The 18,690-nt window shown below is 37.4% G+C and overlaps 1 protein-coding gene across 2 annotated transcripts in view; it reads right to left on the reverse strand.

Annotated features, from left to right (window-relative positions):
• FRY (FRY microtubule binding protein) overlaps positions 1-18,690 on the reverse strand; it is a gene marked incomplete at both ends in the record, with an annotated part of 167,064 nt that continues 148,374 nt past the window's right edge. The window contains 7 exons of one of the 2 annotated variants that reach the window (XM_080614001.1): positions 1-259; positions 818-1,011; positions 3,088-3,198; positions 5,985-6,002; positions 11,211-11,294; positions 11,777-11,875; positions 12,709-12,858. In XM_080614001.1, coding sequence (XP_080470127.1) covers positions 1-259; positions 818-1,011; positions 3,088-3,198; positions 5,985-6,002; positions 11,211-11,294; positions 11,777-11,875; positions 12,709-12,858 — 915 coding nt within the window. The remainder of the gene's footprint in view (positions 260-817; positions 1,012-3,087; positions 3,199-5,984; positions 6,003-11,210; positions 11,295-11,776; positions 11,876-12,708; positions 12,859-18,690) is intronic. The other variant, XM_080614000.1, reaches the window with a different exon arrangement.

Here is an 18,690-nt window from a genome sequence, read left to right on the forward strand (position 1 = left end):
TCAGAGACTTGTGCCGGAAATGCTGGAGTCTGGAAGAAAAGTATTGATGACCCGGTAACTCTGAGCTCTGCGGATCATGTCGCGGATCTCTATATTCAGTTCCATTAATTTGGTACAGATTTCAGTCAGGCTCTGGTTGGAGCCCACCAGTGCATAGGTGCCCGTCTGACCCAAGGTTTGGTGCCTGAAGTAAATGTTCAGTAGTGTCTGGACTTCATCATCAGAGCTACTTCCAAAGATATCATTGGGCCACAAAATCCTGCAATCAAACAGGAAGAGAATGTGTGTATATTAGCACAGCACAAATGGAAGCCAGGTGATAGAGATCTCTAAAAGGAGAACTGACTCACACATGCTTATAAGCCAAAAGCAACTCACTGGTTTATGCTACTCATTTGTTACCACTGAAATCACATAAAAGCAGAATTCTTACTAAGAAACAAAAAGCTTAAGAAAACTCATTCAAATAAGTGGAACTGGGCTGAATGTTAGCTGATGCCAGTGACATTCACCTATAAGGAATCTCAGTTCTGTAAAAATATTCTTAAGAGCTTCACAGAAGTACTTTGATCTACTCAGTGTAATTAAACACCTTAATTGTTGCAAGCATACATGTTTGTATTACTCATTTGATACTGTTACTTGTGGCACACTGCTGCAAAAGTTAGTAAGATCAATGCCTCCATGTACCTTCCTGAAACATTCAATTAATTATGCTGACTCAGCACATTATATTTAGTATAAAGTTAGGAAGGTAATAAATGCATACTTTTCTAATAATATGAAAGCCTAATATGAGCCATGTAGCAAAACTTGCCTGCATTCTCTTATTTGTCGCACGGCTTTAACAAGTTCATTGTTTTTCAAGCACTCCAGCATGGACTGAATAGCTGCTTCTGTAGAATTGAATGTGGGCTCAGATTCCATCGTTAGAGGCTCAGCTGCAATTGCAGCAGTAGCATCCTTAAGGTTTTTCTTCAACTCACTCAGTTCTCTTGACATATTTAACAGCTGTTGCAAGGAGAAAGATGAGAGACAGGTATTTTCATTCTCCACAGGCACCAAAGGCAGTAGCTATTTCAAGCCTGTACTATATTGGATGTACACATTATGGAAAAGATCCTCTTTTAACACAAGGGCATTTCTTCACCTCTGAGCTCTGTACAATATAAGGAAGACACAAACTACAGATTTTTAAGCTTTGTGCTTCCTTTAACCCTATACTGTATTTTTGGTTTGCTAAAATGCAAGAGTACATCTAAACAATCTTTTATTTTTCACCCCTGCTACTTTTTTCATTCCATAGTGGATAGTTTAAGAAAACATAGACTTCTCCTAGCAATCATGCTGTCATTTATTTACAAAACACATGCAGCATCTGACATGTTTAACAGATGGACAGGAATTGTATAACCCTTTGTTAGACTTAAAAGTTCACATGGCACGAGACTCACAAGTAAGTTAACAGTTAATTTCTAAAGTCTACCTTTTCATGCTCATACATCCTAAAAATAAGCACTCTCACATGAACTAATGATGGAACTTCCTTTCAGTAATAGCTTATGGCTCCAGCAAAATATGTGAATTTCATGGTAAACCAGCTCTTCCCCATATTATTGTTTTGCTGTTTCACAGGCTGCATTATTTATAAAATTTCTAACTGTGAAATACAGTTACTGAAATCAATTCTCTTATAAGGAATACAAAATATTTCTAAAATTTAAGACATTTCAAGATGCCTCCTGTCCTGTGTTCTCTTAAAAGTGGACATCCTAGTCACAACGAGCCAGCCTTCAGAACAGTGTCTTAAGATACAATAAATATTCAAGCTCTTTGTACTGCTACAGCATACCTGATAAAACAATTTCTATTTAGAGAGACTCTCTAAGCTATTTGAATATGTCATAAAATACATTTATAGCTTCAAATTTGTTTTACAGCTACAAAGTACAATACTTCCTCCCCTCAATAGTTTAAAATATATACACTTTACCAGGAGAAACATATATATGGAATGTCAAGTTAAATTTTTCCTTAGATGATGCTCATTCAGCTTAAAGTAATCACCTCAAATATATTTCAAAGGATGACATATTTTATGCAATTGCTGAAAATAAACTTGACTAACAGTATTGTTCTTGTGATCTGTTTATTTTAAAGAAAGATACATAGATTTATCTAAAACCAAATGGCTATTTGGGTCAAAAGCGATAGTGTGCTGTGTGAAAAATAACATAAAGAGGAAAGGTTGTAAAAATCACAGCGTGAAAAAGATGACATTAATATGATATTAATTATATATTTAAAATAGATTTAATATTCAATGTTTAATTAAACTGATTTCAATGTATTTATCTAGAGAATAGGAATGGGCAGTACGCTTGCAGTCAAAATATAAAGTAGTTCTACGCTACACACCTTTGTTTGCTCAGGTATGAGAGGACGCAAAACCATTTAATAGCTGTTTGTCAAAAACTGCTGCTGATGTTTCTAGTATAATGCACATGCAATGGAGACAGTTTATATGCTGGAAATTACAACACATTATTCCAGCAAAAACATTCATTTTGCATCCAGATTAAGATTAATTTACCCAATTATTTTGTTATTTCCATGCTAACAAGTGCTCCTGGTCTGTCTCCACAAAGTTCAGAGAAAATCAGTCATGACCCAGGAAAAGGCTGTTATCTGTACGTGCAATGAAGGTTCATTTTCCTGAAAATTAAGGCCTCACTTAAAATAAAAATAAACTACTTGAAGATGTTCACATAGAGTAAGTCCCCAATACATGTAAAGTGTATGACTGCAGGTAAGATTTCATGTATCATACTAGTTTGTTAACATTGACCGAATGACTTTTGAAGACTGCATTTATAAAAGATAACAGTCTTTGAAAGTATAATTACGAGAAATACAGTCTCTTGACTATACATTAATGCAGATCCTGCTGTACTGAAGGATATTGTCTGCAAACTTATCTTCAGGGGGAAATGATGTAATCTTTGGTGTAAGTCCATAGAAAGAAATATAAGAACATGAAAGTAAAGTGGTTTTTTTCAGTGTAAGACTTTTTAGTTTGTTACATACCTCTGGCATGGAACTGACTTCATGCACTTGTCCGATAAGTTTACAGTAGGACTGAAAAAGCAACAGCAGCTGAAAGTGCAGTTTATATAATCTCTGACACAGTTCCAATTGCTAAGGAAAGATTTGTGGAAGAAAAATTATAAAGATCAGTGAGTTAGGCTAATTTTCAATAACTAATAAAACACATTGAGATAGTCCAGTTCTCAGAAAACATTGTTTTACTGAAGTATGATCATATACTGTTTCAGAAAACAACATTCTTCTGCAGGTAAGTCATATATGACATTGAAAACAAAAATTATGATGTCTAGCTCTCATGTAGCACACATCAGCATCAATCTCAAAGCAGTTTATATAGGTTAGCTTCACTGTCTCCAATTTGCAGCTGGAAAACAGATGCAGAATATGGGGGAAATTACTTTGCTGCATGAAACATAAAACTCTTTAAAACTTCAGAAACAGCCAAAGACCATTTCTGAGAGGATGGAAATCCAAGAGAGAAGCAATGAAGTGGTTGTCTAACAGGTCAAAGCTCCCGCCTGCTTCTCTAAGGGAAGAGGGAGAGAGGCAATAAATCCATCCAGTAGCAGTTGGTAGGAAGTGCCAGCTCTGCAACTTAAACCTCAGCTCATGGATTTTCCACCATCTTAAAGAAACCATACAAATGATGGATGGATTTTAATGTGTAAGAGGACCTCTGGCTTCTACAATGTATTCTCTCAGATTAAGTAGATACTGTTCTATGTATATTAACTTGTTTCTTCCAGTGAGACGTGCAGTGCCACACAAAAGGTGTTGGGCACATTGAAGTAACACGTGATGGGCATGTCTGCCAGAGGACTCAAGTTAATATGTTTATGACCCTGGTATTCGTGTGCCTTTCAGGAGTGGGAATCTGGTAGTTCCACAGCTGGATCATGGTGGGGAAGGGAGGCATATTTGATCTTTGGCAAATTATGGAAGAAGTGAAACTTCTGCAAGTACTATTGCATGCCAAATATGGCAGAACAGGAGAAGCAGCAATTAATGTCTTTGCTTCCTTAAAGCACTTCATACATGCTTAGCTACCAGCATGTACTTCAGCTACTTGCTGAACTGAACTGCAAATGCCAGCACAAATACTTTGAAAGTACTTCAAAAACATGATAAATGTTAATTTGAGTGAAGTTCTTATTTACATATGGTTCAATATTTAAGTGCCAGGGTTTTTATTAATAACCCAAAATTAGAACTGTATCCTTATGCATTTCCAGTTTCAAAATTTCTGTACCATCCATACAAGGCTGAGGGGCTGAGGTCAAGGAGATGTTCTTCGGCAAATTTCAGCTTTGTTTGTCAGGGAGGAGTGGACACCAATCACCATCTACAAACAGTCATCCAAGGGCACTGCCAAAATCAAGTAGAGGTAGTCTCCTTCTGAAGGAGGTTTATAGACGAGAATGGGAGCAAGAGGAGAGTGCCAAGCCACGGGGTGTCAACCTGGCAGGGTTTGTCCTGCTGAAGGCCTGGCAGACAGGGCTGCTTGCACATCAGCCTTGCTCTGCCACAGCAGCATAGCTCAGCACTGTAAATTTGCCTGGTCTGAGCTCTGCAATGATAAACTGTTTCTGGTTTCTGAGTTGGTATGTTTTATGTTTGTTATTGGTGGTCAGGGTTGGAGTGTTCCTGTCCCAGATGGAATCCCACCACACCTGATATGACAGCAAAGACCCACAGGAAGGGAAGGAAGGCCCATCAGATCCATAGCGGGGAAAAAAAAGGAGGGAATGGCTGTGCAACCTGCTAGGACAGAACAGACTCATGGGCAGGGACAAAACCTATTGGTGGCCAGGAGAATGAAGAGGTAACGCACGAAGGATGCTGCCTGTTAAATAAACCTGCCCAGTGGCCATTCTCTGTAACTGAGGCCATGGAGCACCGCCATGCTTGCATTTGTATGGCTGATCATTATCCTCCCAAAATAAACCCTGAATGTTTAGATACACGTCCTGGAAATGGTTCTGGCTTCTGTCTTACTCCAACCATTCTGTGCATGTCAGGGGCTGGCTGGCACCCCAGGCAGGGAAGGTGCTAACTGTTCACCCCTAATACAAGCCTGGGGACACACACTTGCTGCATGCTCCTTTTTTAGCTGGAACACAGCCCCAGGTTCTCCAACAGGGATCCAATTCACTCTATTCAAATTTTGGAGAACCAGCAACATTATGTAACAGTTACATACACATCTACTTGAAGCTGTCAGGGAGTTAAAAGTTAATTGAAAACCAGGACATGGCACAACATAAAAAAATAAAAATCTTCAGATAGCTTGGCATGTAACACATGACTTTTTTCAGTCCTTACAGAACAGTAATTCAGTTTCATCCTTCTGGCTGCTAACCTGAGTGAAAACAAACTAAGGTCAAATCAAAGGCTCAAGTTTGACTCAGTATTCAGTTACCATATCAAGCAATTCCATCTTTGCTCTTCCTAAGTGTTAGAAACCAATAGTGGTGAAACTATTAATCAACACATAAACAAACCCAATTTAAACCATAACTATACGTCAACTCTAAATTGTACATTTTCGTTAGGCCAAATTTAGAATTATGAATTCTAAAATAACAAAAAAGTTATCTTCCACTCCAGCATATGACATACATTTAAATGCTTGATTTTAAAAGAAATTATGTAAATGACCACTTAAAACATATGAAGGTGTCAGAATTTTGGTGCAGTATTTTTAGATTTCACAAAACACACATTAGTAAATTATTTTAGTCACTGCATGTAGAACCACATATCCTACAGGAAAATTATAATGAAAAAGGAAAACATGCTTAGAAGTAAAACTGTAAAACTGGGGTGTGTTAGTCCATCTACAGATGGACAAAGAATATGAAAGAACTTCAACTTACTGCAAGAGATTCCATTTGCTACACAGCAAGCATGGCACAGGAAAAAAGGAAAGGAAAGAAAGTATAGTGTCAGTGAAATGCATGCAATAGGAAGCACAGCCCGTCTTTAATAGCATAACTTGTCAGCAGTATTAGCAATGCTTGCCTCAACCTGATAACTGGTTGGAAATATCACATACAACATGCACAGCATTCTTAATAAAATCAAACTTTAATTCTAATGGTGAATTCCAGTCTAAATACCCTCAGTTAGATCTTCAGGTTTATTAGTTCTGATTTACCCCACTCAGTAAATGCTGTAACTAACAAACACAATGACATCTGCCCAGTTACAGCCTGATGCCAGTGCATATGCACATAGTGTTACAAAACATTTGGAATTCTTATTAAAATTATTTACCTTATCATCAGTACAAAGGCAACAAACACAGAAATGTGAAATAATGCTAACTTCGTATAGCCTGACAAAGTGTTTCATTCTGGTTTCTTTCCAGGGACCTTACTATTAAAAGATGTATGGAAAAGTATTGTCCCAAATCCTGCCTTACTCTTCTGTAAAACCATGACAAACTATACTTGAAGCTCTTGTGGTGTTTAATTTCATGCCTTTTACATTGCTTGAATAGTTTTCTTATTCTATTTAGTACTCTTGAAAAAGCCCCTTTCTATCTTGGCTTCCATGCAGTTCACATAAATTAAGCTTTGCAAAGCTAAATTCAAGATAAGAGGACAAGAGCAGACAGATCACTGTGCTCTAATAAATTCACAGGTGTGCTGGCTTGTGTTTTTCAAATCTTGTCTCTGTCTCAGCTCTTCAGAAGTTTAGCGTGCCACCAAGTTTCATTTGGACTTTCAAACAGATTGCAATACACATATAATTTCTAATTTATCATGGAATTTATGTTAAAGAAGGTGGGGGGTGGGAGTGGGAAGGGAGGAGAGAAGCAGCAAGTACGCGAATTCCATAATCTTTTTTCACAGAAAACACTGTCTTCTCTGTACTGCTTCCAAAACCATGGCAAGCCAAAAAAAGGGGTGGGCAAGGGGTTTCACATTACATGAAAAACCCTTCTTCACAGAAAGAAAATATACTGGATACAACATCTCCCTAAACTATACTGATGCTCAACTCCATATTGCTCTGTAATTTCATGAGTGTAACTTATTTTCCTGTTTCTTTCAGCATAAAATGAAATATTCCTTTGAAGTTGAAAAGACACTAATTATTGGACTAAGTGACAATTCTTTTAGTCCCAAGCAGCAAGGGCTCGGGTAGAATGATCCTAGCCTTCACTCATGTTCTCAATGTCTAGTTTAATTTGCATAGTAAAGGAAGTACTGGTTTAGATTAGTTGATAGACACTACACAATTAGTGGTTTTGGCAGCTGAAAATACCAAATGTTTAGAGTATCTGGATCACTTGCACAGTCCCTTATGCAGCTAGTAAATGCTGCACCTAGGATGATGCAGCAACACTCTGATTTAGTTTTTTTTATCGAGACAGAGAATTACTATTCTGTACAATTAGCAGACAAGGAAGACAGCAAAGCACTAAGTTTTAGATTATGGGTCTTCTTGCTTTTTTCAAGGAATTATTTTTACATACTGAAAAGAGATGAGAGTTATACAACTATTTCTTAAGACATTAACACTTTGATGGCTACATAGTCTTCAGGTATTTACTGGCACGGAAGAGTCCCACCGTAACAAAATAACTGCTGTGTGCAAGGGGCTATTAATTATAAGTGCATTTTATTAAGGCATTCTATTTGATTTGACGTGCCAGCAGACAAAATGCTTTTCCCACAGTCTACGAAAGTGGGTATATATAAAAATTTGTGTATACATCAGAAAGAAAAAGAGATTCAGCATATGCTGTGCATTCTTAAATATCCACTGGACTTGAAGGACAGTAGAAACTATTCTGTTTGGGGAAATCCATAACACAAATGTGTTCCTCCTTCAGGAAAGCTGCCTACCTGAGCCAATTTTACCTCCTCAATCTATGGGTCTGCCAAATAGCAGTCAGACAACTGGTTACTTATTATTAAGAATGTCTAACTTAACAATGAGACTCACTGTGTCTTGAGTTTTACTGTAACTCAACTCACTTCCAGATGACTATGGTCCCAAGAAGTACACTTCCAGTCTAACTGGCAGCCTAGAGTAATTGAATGTTTAGGCACAGGAAAAATCATAGCAACAGCTACATTCTAATTTTTTGGGGCAAGTTTTTTATGGTGTGCAGTATGTTGTAAATATCCACTAACAGTCTGAGTTTGCAAAGCCCACATCCATTAGCTTGTAGTGGGCTTTGTGATGAGCAAGATCTAAGGAACGTGTATACTGACCTTGGACTTACAGAGTAAATTGAATGTCTCACTGGGAGATAAACACTTATTTGAATTAGCAGTTTCAATTGACAAGAAAAAAAAAGAACCTTTTATGTATCTCTTTTCCAGAGAAAAAGACCCAAAGAAAACCAGACTGGCTAGATTCAAAAAAGCCTTGTTTAGTAAGATTGAAGAGTGTACCAATAGCTGTACTCATCTGAGACTGTTACCCCTGGACAGACAGCACAGTGTCTGTCACAGTATATCCAGTTAATCTTTTGTCTATCAATTGATTCCTATGTCCTTGAGACTCTGTTGTTCAATGTAGCATCAAAGCTTACAAATCAGAGATACATCCAAATCCTGTAATCTGTTGCAAGAATAAGAGGGTGTGGGGGGGAAAGACATTGTGGGACATGAAGCTTTCACCCAAGTTCAGAAAAGTTGCTAGCTCCAGCAGCTGACCTAGACAACTTCTATTTCAAGCTTCTTCAATGTCAGAACAAGCAATTTCTGCCTCTGCCTATTTTTAGTAACAGTAACAATAGTCAACAAATCATGTGCAATTATTTTGAAATAAGATCTGATTAGAGAAATGATGCCAAGTTAGACACCAGCATCAGCAGGCACTTGTGACGCAACTGCTTGTGCTAATGCTGAATTTGGTCTTACATCTTGTCTGTAGAGGGGACTATTTTTACCTCAAGCTTTTTACCAGGTGGGGAGTTCTGAGAGCAAGATGTTGCTTTTTTCTCCTTACAATTATTTATGAACTTTTCCCAGAAGCAGCCAGGTTTTGTGCTTAGGTAAGCAATTTTTTTTTTAGGCCAGAAGTCTTCAGCAGGATTTCAGGCCCTAGTCTAACCCTCAATGAGTTTAAGCAGGATCCCTTGTGACTACCTCGGTTTTTCCTACAATTATTAGATTCTTTAGCTTTCAGGGTTAAGAGAAAATGAGAGGAAAGATAACACTTGACAGTCTATAAGTAATTTTTCCTTGTCCCTTCCTAATCACGTTCCTCAGTTTCCCTGGACTCTTCCTCCCATTACACTTTTGTTGAATGAACAGACTGTTTCATAGGGAAGCGCTGCTTCAACTGAGAGATAAATGAGAAAGGGAAGAAAAGAAAGATGCCTATTGGTCAAAGACCTACCATCCTGTCAGCTTCCAAGGAATAATGCATTTTGGGCTGAAGGAGCAATGATGGGGAGAAACCAGGGACTTCTGAAGGAATGAGAAATTTCTCTTTTCAGTCTGTTTGTTAAGTAGTAAAAATACTAAACTTGGCTTCACAAAACACACATGTAATTCTGAAACAGAGAACACCTAGCTGAAAACAACACCACATAAGTGGAACATGACATTTACTAACTTCTAGATGCATTTAGGCCAGCTATTTGAGCTCAGTTCACAGTTTATTTCTTCTCTTCAGCACTCTTCCTCCTCTACTTTTTAAAAAAAGTAAATGTAGCTGATCAACATGCATGTTCCAATAGTTACACCTCCCTATGCATACTTTATCTCCCTCTCCTGATGTACTTGCAGGAGAGGTAGTAGCATGTATTCCAGGTCTACTTTTTCAGATTTGGGAATAGCTCATTTGTAACTTCCCTGTACACAATTCCTATTACACAATAAACAGTATCTTATTTAAATGCACTGGAAGCTGCCTGTCACTTTTGCCGATGCCAATGACAGGTGGGGGAAGATTGAACAGTTTTCCCACTGCCTGTGATTGCAGCCGCGGGACTTATTAGCAAATTACATTTGCTAATAAGGTCAAGGAAGCCAAAATGCAGGGGTGGCAAGGGCTTGGGATTCTTGGGAAATGGCATAGAAAATAAAAATCAGGGAAGTCCAAAGATGGGAAGACAAAAACATAGAAGTGGGAAGAGAGGTTAAGATAAAACCAGAAGAAAATAAAGTGAACTGGGGGAGAAGACAAACTTAAACTAACATAAGAATAAACCAAAGAAAGTATTTGAAAAAAATGGTTACAACAGTCAGTTGTGTGTTCTGAAAACGTCACCATTATCTTTCATAAGTTAAAATACATGGAAAGAGAAGATGTCACTTTTTTCTACATGTCGTTGCTGTTTCCTGATTGTGGCTAATTCCTTCCAGCCCCCTCTATTCCCTATCCCTCCATTCTTCTATCTCCAAAAGAAAAAAAAACCAACTCTACAAAATAACATTTCTCGATTCATTCTATGCCACTAAGATACCAGCTGTTTCTTATAGCTTAGTATATTAAATAATAGGAATGCCTGCTGATGGTGCTGATTTCTGAAAAGATTGATGTGTTGACTAGAATCAACACACAATATATATACTTATGTGTATATATATGGGCACATGTACATGTAAAACTTGCTCAAAAGTGATATTTTGCCATAGCTATGAATACTTATCTACAGCATAAATTATTCCACTGGCCATTTTACAGTCTTTATTTCACAACTACTAACCTAAGCATATTTCAACCAGGCAAATCTTGCTGTAGGGCAGACTGAGTGTGTAACAGCTGTAGATAAAATGAGTGTAATGTGGAAATGCAGTACTCCAGAGGTGATTTTCAGAGACTCTGTGCTGTGGGAAACTGCTGCTGCAACACCTTTCTAAAGCGGAGAGCATGCACAACCCAGACAGGGTTAGCTCTGCTTCCTCGTCTAGGCTAGGAAGGCAGCAGTACTGCCTCTGAATGCTTCCCATTTCCTGTGGCCAGGGCTGAGGCAACAATACCTTTGAGCCTTAAGTGTGAAAAATGGATTACGCGCTAGCCCAGCAGAGAGACAAGGAGGAAGTACAGCAGGATCTTGTGGGTTTGAGAACAAGATCTATCTATCACACATGTTACTTTACAGGAGAGAAATATTAGTGCTCATTCATTACCTTCTCTTCTGAGTCCCCTGGCTGGCAGGTAATAACTCCATCTCGCGAGCCCCCAGCGAACGTTGCTTTGCAGTTCGCAAGCCACTGTTTTGAGAGAGAAATTAAAAGAAGATATAAACACAACCTATGGTTTGATTTGAAGAAAAGTAAGCAAAATTTTAGTTTCACAGCATAGCATGTAAACAAATAAAAATCTGCGGTTGCATTTTTTATTTATACAGACTGTGGCAATTTGCTTTGACTGTAATTTAAAAAGTATACTTCTGATTTCTGCTGGTATTTGAATTGCATAAACCAAGAAAATGAATTAATTATTGAATAAGGGAAAGGAGAGACCCGGAATATTAAAGATGCCAATGTTTCTAAAATTAAGGGATACAATAACTATATTTTTTTTTAGTTCTGGTTCGTATGTTCAGGAAGAAACATTTAATGAATCCAGCACTGAAATATGTTTTTTTATTGAACATCATTTTAACCGGATCTGAGTGTATCTGCAGTCTTCTGACATAGCACAGAGATGTACAGAACAAACATACGTATGTACAAAACATAATCCAGCATACCGACAGTGTTGCTTCTTTCCTGTTGTTGTATGTGTCCAGGTACTCCTGTAGTTCTAAAACACTGAACTTCAGCTTTTCAAGAAGGCCACAAGAGAGCAGCTGGAGAAATGAAATCAGAAGGTCTAGTAAATATCACTTTAAAGATATTAACAGAGCAGAAAGTATTGTAAAGGTCTTGCAAAAGTACACTTAAATTTACAGATACTAATGCTGAAAAATATATTTATGCAAAATCATACATAAATAGAATACTATACTTAAAACTCAATAGCAAATGTTGCACCAATGATAATGTGGAGTTGAAACTATGTTCTGTGTTCAACACCTTTGCAGAGAACAACAAAATACTGCACAAAGCCTAACTAGTCATCTCCACAGAGGAACAACTCTTCCACGGTCACGGCAGTGAGCCTAAGAATACACTTGGCAAGTTCCTACCTCTGTAGTTCTGTGTGAGGCCACACTGTTCTGATGCTGTTGCATAAACATGGGCCAGAATGAAAACAGTGGGAAGGGTCACCTCATTCATTCCCTAATACTTATTTTTATCATCCAGCTCACATCACCGTTGACTCAAATGAAACCATTAAACAAATTACCCTAAAAATAGCTTCTCCTTTTTTTGTTTGTGGAACCAGCAGGGTCAAGCAGGCACCTGTTTTATATTGTTTTCTGGCACAAAGGCTTAATGGATCATAACTGTTCTATGATTCTATATTGCCCATCTGCCAGTATCTACCTAATAAAATAATATGGAAAATGGAAATATGGTTAATATGGAAATATGGTTAATAATAAGAGATAAAATTAGAGATAGGAGGTGAGTATCTTTTTGACATATATACTCAGGAGTTGCTCAAAAGTAAAAGAAAGAGCCAGTAAAATAATACACTGCAACACAGCACATGCCTCTCGAAAAGAAATATACTCACTGTTTCTGCATCTACAAAAAGAGTGGGACATTCTGAACATGATGTTAACATCTGAGAAGACCTCACAAACTTGGAGCCTATTCCTCGCAGGTTGTCTCCTAAGTAACTAGCTGCATCGCAGGTTAGGAAGCAGAATCTTTTCTGAATATTCTGGAAATAAAAATACAGCTTATTATATTCTTCAATCAAGTAAAAGCTTCTTTCTTTTGCAAGCAAATGGCATGATTTTTTTCTGTCCACACAATAACATGTGCAAAAGAGACTATCTCCCTATGGAGAACTGAACGTCTGTTCAAGGATACTGAATAATAGTCATTATGCCATAGACAGCATACAGCTAGGCAACTGCAAAACTAATTACACAATTCATAATAATCTACTGTTGAAATACATTCTTTCTTGTAAAGACGATTGAATCTTCCATATCGCCTTTTATCCACAGGTAGCTTTTCTTTCTTGGCTGTACAGAGTTAACAGAGTCTATCAGCACATGACTTTTTCTGCCCATTCCGGGCATTGTTTTGTTAGTATTCCATGTCAAGTAGCTAATCAGATAAGATAATGGACATCCTAATGCCAAACAGCAGCATGGAAAAATCAGAAAAACCCTTTTGTTTTCCCCTGTGGGAAAAACCTTCTCACTAAAACTTTGCTGCTTGGGAGGACTCCAGGAACACTACATTGCATCCGGGAATTATTCTTCTGGGAAGATTTTTTTGGTGTTTTGAGTTGTAATTGAGTCAAGTCTTTAAGAAACATTCTAATACTGATAGTTTCTTTTCAGTGACTGATATACAGATTGACTAATAAATAAAACCAATACGTTAAGTCTTGCAGGAACTGGAATAATGATATTGATACACACACAGGAGGTTTCACTGCCAACATGTATCTCAGTAAGGTCGACTGCTCAGCAGGTGGGAGTAACATGAAAATATAAAAAAAAATATAAAGGCATGCAGCATTTTTGTATGATTTATTCCACGTTACCATAGGCATTTTTCTGAGGTTAGGACCTGCATTACCATAAGCATGCTTCAGTGAAGAGAAGTGCTTCCCAAATACCAATCTGAATGACGGACATATAAATAGCCTGTTACTGTTCCTACACTGGAGCACTGAAGCTTAGTACCTAAAATCAAGTAATAACTGAATTCAGACTTTATTGATAATGTAAGCTGTTGGATTGCATGATTTTTTTTAAAAAAGGTACATAAGCCCTCACATTGTAGGTAGGGTAAATGCTAGCAATTTATAAAAGGGTTAAAGGCAAACTTCCTCTACAGACCAATTCCATTAGTCTTATCTGTGAATCTCTCTCTACAAGGTAAGGGCCTTGTACTAATTACCATCAAAACAGGTAAATTATTATTTTTATGAGCAACTAGCAGAGTCATCTGAATCATAGGACTTGGTGACAGTTGGAGATTTATTACTATGATGCCTTCTGAAAAGAAAAATACAGTCCAAGTCTTAGTGAAACTATTGCTGACAAGTCTACTGGCAAAGGAAAGAGATCTAGATTTGATCTCAACCCACAGAAGAGCTAGCTGAGAATGTGAAAGTGGAATGAAATTTAGAAAAACAGATTATGGAACAGAGTCCAAGAGGTGTTGGTTGAAAGGGACATCTGGAGAACATCTGATCCAGCCTTAAACTCAAAGCAGGGCTATTGCCAACACTAGATCAAGTCAGCATGTTTTTGTCTAGCAGAGTCTTGGAAGCTCTATGGTCAGACATTCCTCAGGCTCTCTGGGTAACCTGCTTAGGTGCTGCAATGCCCTCCTGGGGAAGAGTAACTGAGTTCATGAATCTGAGGCAGTGAAGGAGACAGATTACAGAATACAACTGACTTCAATGAATTCAGAATTTGCAGGAAGGAGCCCATAAGAAATAACTTCACAGGGAAAGGAAATAACAAGAGGTAGCCATTCTTTAGGAATAAAAGGAAAAAGAAAAAAGAGGGAAGAAGCACATTCTGTACCACCACAAGATAGAAAATACGTTAAGCCATACACCTGCCTACATCACAGATATTTCAGTCAGGCAAATACTCATGCAAAAAAGAAAAACAGAAAGTGAAACTGTGTTAAGTTACTAACTTGGATACTGAAAATAGCACAGCAATGTAGGCACGATATGCCAAATAAACCAGTGAGAGAAAGGAAGAATGTCAAGAAGCAAAGTAGAAATAACTAAGAGGAAGGCCAAGGAATCACAACGGAGAGGAACACCTACTAACAGATGCTACTGAAAAGACCAATGTGTTTAATGCCTTCTTTTGCCTTATTGCTCCCAGAAAGAGCATCTGTGTACAGGTAACTGAGACATCTATAAAAACACTGGTGAGAAGATATCTTTCTAGTAAGGGCTTGGATATTATTACATCTTTGCAAATTAGGGAAACATGCTATGATAGTTACAATACTGGCTAAAGAGGTCTAGGAACCATAACAAGTATTTTTGAGAACTCACAGAACCCAGGATGTTCTTATCTCAAAAAAACCCAAATCCAAACCCAAGAGCAAAAGAATTAAACACAAATTTCAGGAAATGAGAGAACATATAAGATATGAATAATAGGCAGTACAGATTTGGCCAGATAAAATCGTATGAAACTTTAACTTTTATGAAGGGCTGAAATTTTCTATTAGGAGGAGAAGCAATTGATATGTTATACATTAATTCATTTACTGTCTTAGAAGTAAGGCAGAGAATCCTGGTCTAGAGGTAACTAGGTGTGCAAAACCATATTATGAAGTTAATTATCAGCAGCTCACTATCCTATTGCTAAGATAAATGGAGTAGAATTCCACTTGGGACTGTGTCAGGCACTAACCAAGCCATTAATGAAAATACTGAATAATGGAATATGCTTCATGCTTATTAAGTACATGGATGGTTGAGCTGCAGGGGCTGCAAATTCTTTGGAAGCCTGGATTAGAATTCAGATTGATCTTGATAAACTGGAGAAGTGGTGCATGGAAAGAAAGACAAGGTTGTACACCTAGGATGAAACAGTCCACCGAGAACATTCAGGATGGAGAATAACCCGGGAGGCAAACTTTTGCAGAACAATATCTGCACACTAGATTGGGTTACAAGTTGAAAATGTGCAGTAGTCAGTAGAGAGGAATTTTTCAACAGGAATACCTTCTATACAATAGGTAATCCTTTATAGTCAGTGCTGGTAAGAATTTAGGCTGAAATACAGAACCCCTCTTGCTTTTCAAGTAATAAACAGCCTACTGAAGAGAGCCCATAGCAATAGTGAGAAGTTAAGGTGGCTTATGGGAAGGCTGAACAAAATGGGGTTAAATAAAAGAAGTTTGGGATAGGTGAAGTCAGGGTAATGGTCTTCAAACTGCAAAGAAGAGAATAAGTACAACTGTGTATAGAGCAAGAAGCAATGGGCATAAAACACAGAAAGAGAAGTTTTCAAGCAATTAAGGAGAGCTTAAGCATTCTGCGCTACCTAGGAACACTGTGAAGTTCCACCTGAACTTAAAGGTTAAGAACAGCCTAGAAAAAAAAGTTAAGCATTTGACAAGCACGAAAGTTACAGTTGATCCTGTCCTGGGCAAGATAAAGAACATAAACATCATGTCCCTTCCAGCACACATCTACTCATGTGTTTTAACAGTTCTAGCTTATTTTGTGAAAATAAGTTCTTTAAAGCATTTCAGTCATGGTTTCATCAAAAGCTGACCAGCCCACTAGATTCAAGAAAACATATCCTTCCTTTACTGCTTTCCTTTTCAGATATTTATAAAACACCAATCAATCTATGGCTAAGAAGATAAGCCTTGAACAGTGTTTTAAAAGCATTAAAATAAAAAAGCAAGAGACTATACTTTGGTATGTATGTATATATAGTACTTCATTAAATATATCTTGTAATTACATGGACTATTAGTTCTACAGTAAGTTATCATCTCAGCTATGTCCTTCTGGGTGCAGATTACAGTGGCTGTAATCTTTCAAGCAAAATCTAAACACAGTATATATTTTATGAAATGGGACTAAAGCGAATAATAATGCCAACCACCGGCATATTATGAACAGCTATATGCCTGCATATAGTCACTGTGTCAATGTAAATAATAACAAAATATTCTTAAATGTTTTCTTCTTAACCTCAGGTTTCCTCTTCTGGGAAGAGGACTTCTTGTAATAAAACAGCTTGGTTGTGGAAACTACTTGGTAGTTCTCAAATATACTTGTCTTGGAACTGGCTGGTCTGCTGGCAGACGTTTGATTTGACGAAATACAAAGAGGCAGCTGTAAAGATAATCCAGAGATCTCTGAGCTAGGACCCTTTTACAGGAAAAGTACTTCAGTAATTTCAGGAATTATAAACAAGTTTAACGTGTTGTGGGCAAACATCCAAGATACCATTAACTTGATACAGACTGAAATGTAGGTGCCCTGGAAAATGCACTTCTTTCACTTCACCAAGTATTAAGCTGACAAGCTCCTCCAAACAATAGTTTTGTTTCACAGTTAAATATTTTGGCAGTACTTTGTGTTGCAAGCCTAGCACATATTGGGCTTGTTTTTGAAACTTCCTGTTGGTGAGGGTCAAAAGCCTTTCAAGTTAGTGGATGAGTAGCAAAGGTTCATGGTGCAAACACAATATAATTCCAGACAAACTGGGATCTTATGACAAAAATCTGGGAAAATAATACTTCTATCTTTTAACCTGGAAGAGGAGAACAAAGACACTTTTATAAAATAAAAATATGGCTGTGACTCCAGCTAGAAAATTCTGGTTTGCTAATACCATTAACACTTTTTTTTTTAATTATTTTTATTACTGTTATTCAGGTTTTACTGTTACTGATTTCTTTTTTTTGAGAGCAGTATTGTAGCTTTTTCCTTTAAGTATCAACTGCAGAAAATTAGTAGGCCATCTTTTGAATATAGGACAAGCACAACAGCAGATGTAGTTTGTGCAAGTTAAAACAGGTATTTTACAGGCAATGTTCAGGTCCTGCATTACACAGCATTATTTATTTGGTTTTCAGAAGTGTGGTACTGGTTCCCTTTCACCTCTTCAAAGAGAACAAAAAGGACAAATAACTCTCAGAACACTTGAACAGGGCTATTAACCTCTAGGACTGCAATAATGGCAGAAAAGCTGAAAATACATCACGAAGAATGTATTGAACTGTCATGCACTGAAGTCAACCCTGTTTTTTGTTTTTCCTTCCAAATGGCTATTTACCAGTGTTTAAAAGGCACCCAAACATTACAGTGGTGTAATGTTTAAAGGAGGACACAGTGTGCAGCTAGAGAAGATGTCGTGAACTCTGGTGGAGCACAGAAGAAACAGGATGGAGAAGAGATTCTTACTGTGTGATGCTTCTTTCTTATAAAGTCAGCCTTACAGATATAAAAAGGTCTTGAGAGTGTATAATTATTAGTAGGGTACCTACTGCTAATAAAAAATGGTGTAGTCTGAGATCATGGGTACTTAAACTCTGCATGAAGTTACCTGGCTGGAAGTTCACTGTTGCAGAATGCTAAATACCCTGCAGCTGCCTCATATAAGACAGAAGAAACAACTAAAAAAGGATTTAAAACTAATTACAGATAAGAACAGGCAGTCATTCCTTAGAACAGCTTCTATATTTGATTTTTTTTTTCTTATCTTTTTGCAAGATTCTTATCTTTGTGAGTATGCAGTTCTAGAAAGGAAAAATGTATTTGTAATCTTCAGATTCAGTCTCTGGAACTTATGTTACATGATGGCAGCTGGATATTTGGAACACAGTATTTAATAATGTTGACATTTACATGGGCATGGTCAGATTTCAACGGTTTCAGATGAAAGAACAGATACAATAGTTTGAGATGAAAAGGCTATTTCCTGTCTCTTGCAGTTAGTGTTTCAGGCTATTTGTAAAGTACTAAAGAAAATACTTTTTAAAGTGGATCCATATTTTATAACATTACTTCCAAACCTGCAAGTATGAGATA

The sequence above is a fragment of the Psittacula echo genome (assembly GCF_963264785.1).
Source record: "Psittacula echo genome assembly, chromosome: 3".
Taxonomy (NCBI): Eukaryota; Metazoa; Chordata; class Aves; order Psittaciformes; family Psittacidae; genus Psittacula; species Psittacula echo.